We start from the raw sequence: 2,254 nt of genomic DNA, 5'->3' as shown, positions 1-2,254 counted from the left end.
AAATAATGCCAAAAATAAACACACTTGTGGGACTTTATAGGGACGCTATTAACTCCTTCTCTTAGGATAGGATTCTGCTCTCTTTGCCTAGAATAAAATAGAATAGAATAGAATATAGAATACAGAACAGAAAAGACTAGAATAGAGAATATAAAATAAGAGAGTAGAGTAGAATAGAATATAGAATACAGAATAGGAAATAAGCATTAGAATAGAATAGGAAATAAGAGAATGGAAGAACAGAACAGAACAGAATATAGGATAGACAGGACAGAATAGAATAGAATATAGAATACAGAACAGGAAAAAATAGAATATAGAATAAGAGAATTGAATAGAGTAGAGTAGAATACAGAATAGGAAATAAGCATTAGAATAGAATAGAATAGAATAGAATAGAATAGAATAGAGAATAGGAAATAAGAGAATGGAAGAATAGAACAGAACAGAATAGAATATAGAATACAGAACAGGAAAAAATAGAATATAGAATACAGAACAGGAAAAAATAGAATGTAGAATAAGAGAATTGAATAGAGTAGAATAGAATACAGAATAAGAAATAAGCATTAGAATAGAATAGAGAATAGGAAATAAGAGAATAGAAGAATAGAACAGAACAGAACATAGAATACAGAACAGGAAAAAATAGAATATAGAATAAGAGAATTGAATAGAGTAGAATACAGAATAAGAAATAAGCATTAGAATAGAATAGAATAGAATAGAGAATAGGAAATAAGAGAATAGAAGAATAGAACAGAATAGAATAGAATATAGAATACAGAACAGGAAAGAATAGAATAGAATATAGAATACAGAATACGAAATAAGCACTAGAGTAGAATAGAATAGGGAATAGGAAATAAGAAAATAGAAGAATAGAACAGAACAGAATAGAATGTAGGATAGATAGAATAGAATAGAATAGAATAGAATATAGAATGCACAACAGGAAAGAATAGAATATAGAATATAGAATAAGAGAACAGAATAGAGTAGAATAGAATAGAGAATAGAAAATAAGAAAATAGAAGAATAGAACAGAACAGAATATAATATCGGATAGACAGAATAGAATAGAATAGAATTTTTTATTGGCCAAGTGTGATCGGTGTACATCAAGAAAAATAAAACACATTCATCAAGAATCATAAGACACAACACTTAATAATAGTCATGGGTTATTAGTAAGCCATCAAATTATACTAGGAAAGAAATAAAACGATATAAAATTGAAAGCTACAAGCAAGACGGTTATAGTCATAATTGGGGAGAGATAGATACTAGGAAGGAAGAGAAGAATAATAGCAATACAGTCTTAGTAGATAATTTGACAGCGTTGTGGGAATTAGTTTAGCAGTGATGGCATTCGTGGGGGGCAGGGGGGGCACTGTCCTTGTGTCTAGTGGTTCTGGTGTGCAGAGCCCCCCCACTATAGAAGTTGAAACTATTTATGTCCTGGATGTGAGGGGTGAGCAGATATTTTCCCAGCCCTCTTAAATCTGTGCCAAAGAGTGAAACGTGGAGGCTGTCACCCCTTCCCTGAAAGGGGGACCCCCTCACACTTGTTGAAATGGGTACCCTCGAATCTAGCAGCTGACGGGAACAATAACAACCCCCTTCCTGGGGAAAAACATGACTCCACAACGCATCACCCATCCGTCCACCGCAGTTATGTGTGAACACAGAATTACCCCGAGGTCCAGTTTTTAGGATGCAAAACTCCATCTTTGGAAAGGATGCCCCCAGTTCTTTCCTCCCCTTCCCTCCAAATCTTAACACACACACCCCCTACCCTCTTTGCAAAGTTCAGAGGGGTAGAATGAAAAGGGATGCCCCGGTTTCAGCCCCCCAACACCCCAGAAATCACTCACTGCGCAAAGAGGGGAGGGCTGAGGTCTCCGCTGGATGCTGGCTGGAGGGCTCTCTCGCCCCGCACATTTCCTGCCCCGATCTTTTCTTTGCTGGGTGTTGCCTCCTCCTCCTCCTCCTTCCCTAACCCAGCCCCTGGGGGTGGGGGAGGGAGAGGAAATGGGGAGGGGGCTGGCGGAGTAACCTCAGTTTGCCTGGGGAGACTTGGATTGGAGAGCAGCAAGGAGGCTGACTTGAGGCTTGGCATCCCAAATCAAAGGGTGTTTTTTTTAATATACCTTCCCCACTTTGGCCAGATGTGGCGAAGAGGACCCCAATTCCTTGGCTTGAAGGCGTGGGGCAGTTAGGGGCAGGGGGGGGTATCTGCCAAGGGGCAAAG

The 2,254-nt window shown here is 38.8% G+C and overlaps 1 protein-coding gene across 1 annotated transcript in view; it reads right to left on the bottom strand.

Annotated features, from left to right (window-relative positions):
* Positions 1-2,254, bottom strand: part of LOC106548706 (SMAD family member 6-like) — a 10,778-nt gene extending 8,524 nt beyond the window's left edge. Inside the window, exon 1 of the mRNA XM_087705115.1 lies at positions 1,878-2,254. Coding sequence (XP_087561241.1) covers positions 1,878-2,122 — 245 coding nt within the window. The 5' untranslated portion in view covers positions 2,123-2,254. The remainder of the gene's footprint in view (positions 1-1,877) is intronic.

The sequence above is a fragment of the Thamnophis sirtalis genome, unplaced genomic scaffold (assembly GCF_051295495.1).
Source record: "Thamnophis sirtalis isolate CommonGarterSnake01/CBP01778 unplaced genomic scaffold, rThaSir2_p1.2 scaffold_2, whole genome shotgun sequence".
Lineage (NCBI taxonomy): Eukaryota > Metazoa > Chordata > Lepidosauria > Squamata > Natricidae > Thamnophis > Thamnophis sirtalis.
The sequence above is the reverse complement of the archived record's forward strand: the minus strand, read 5'-3'. Positions and strand labels throughout refer to the sequence as shown.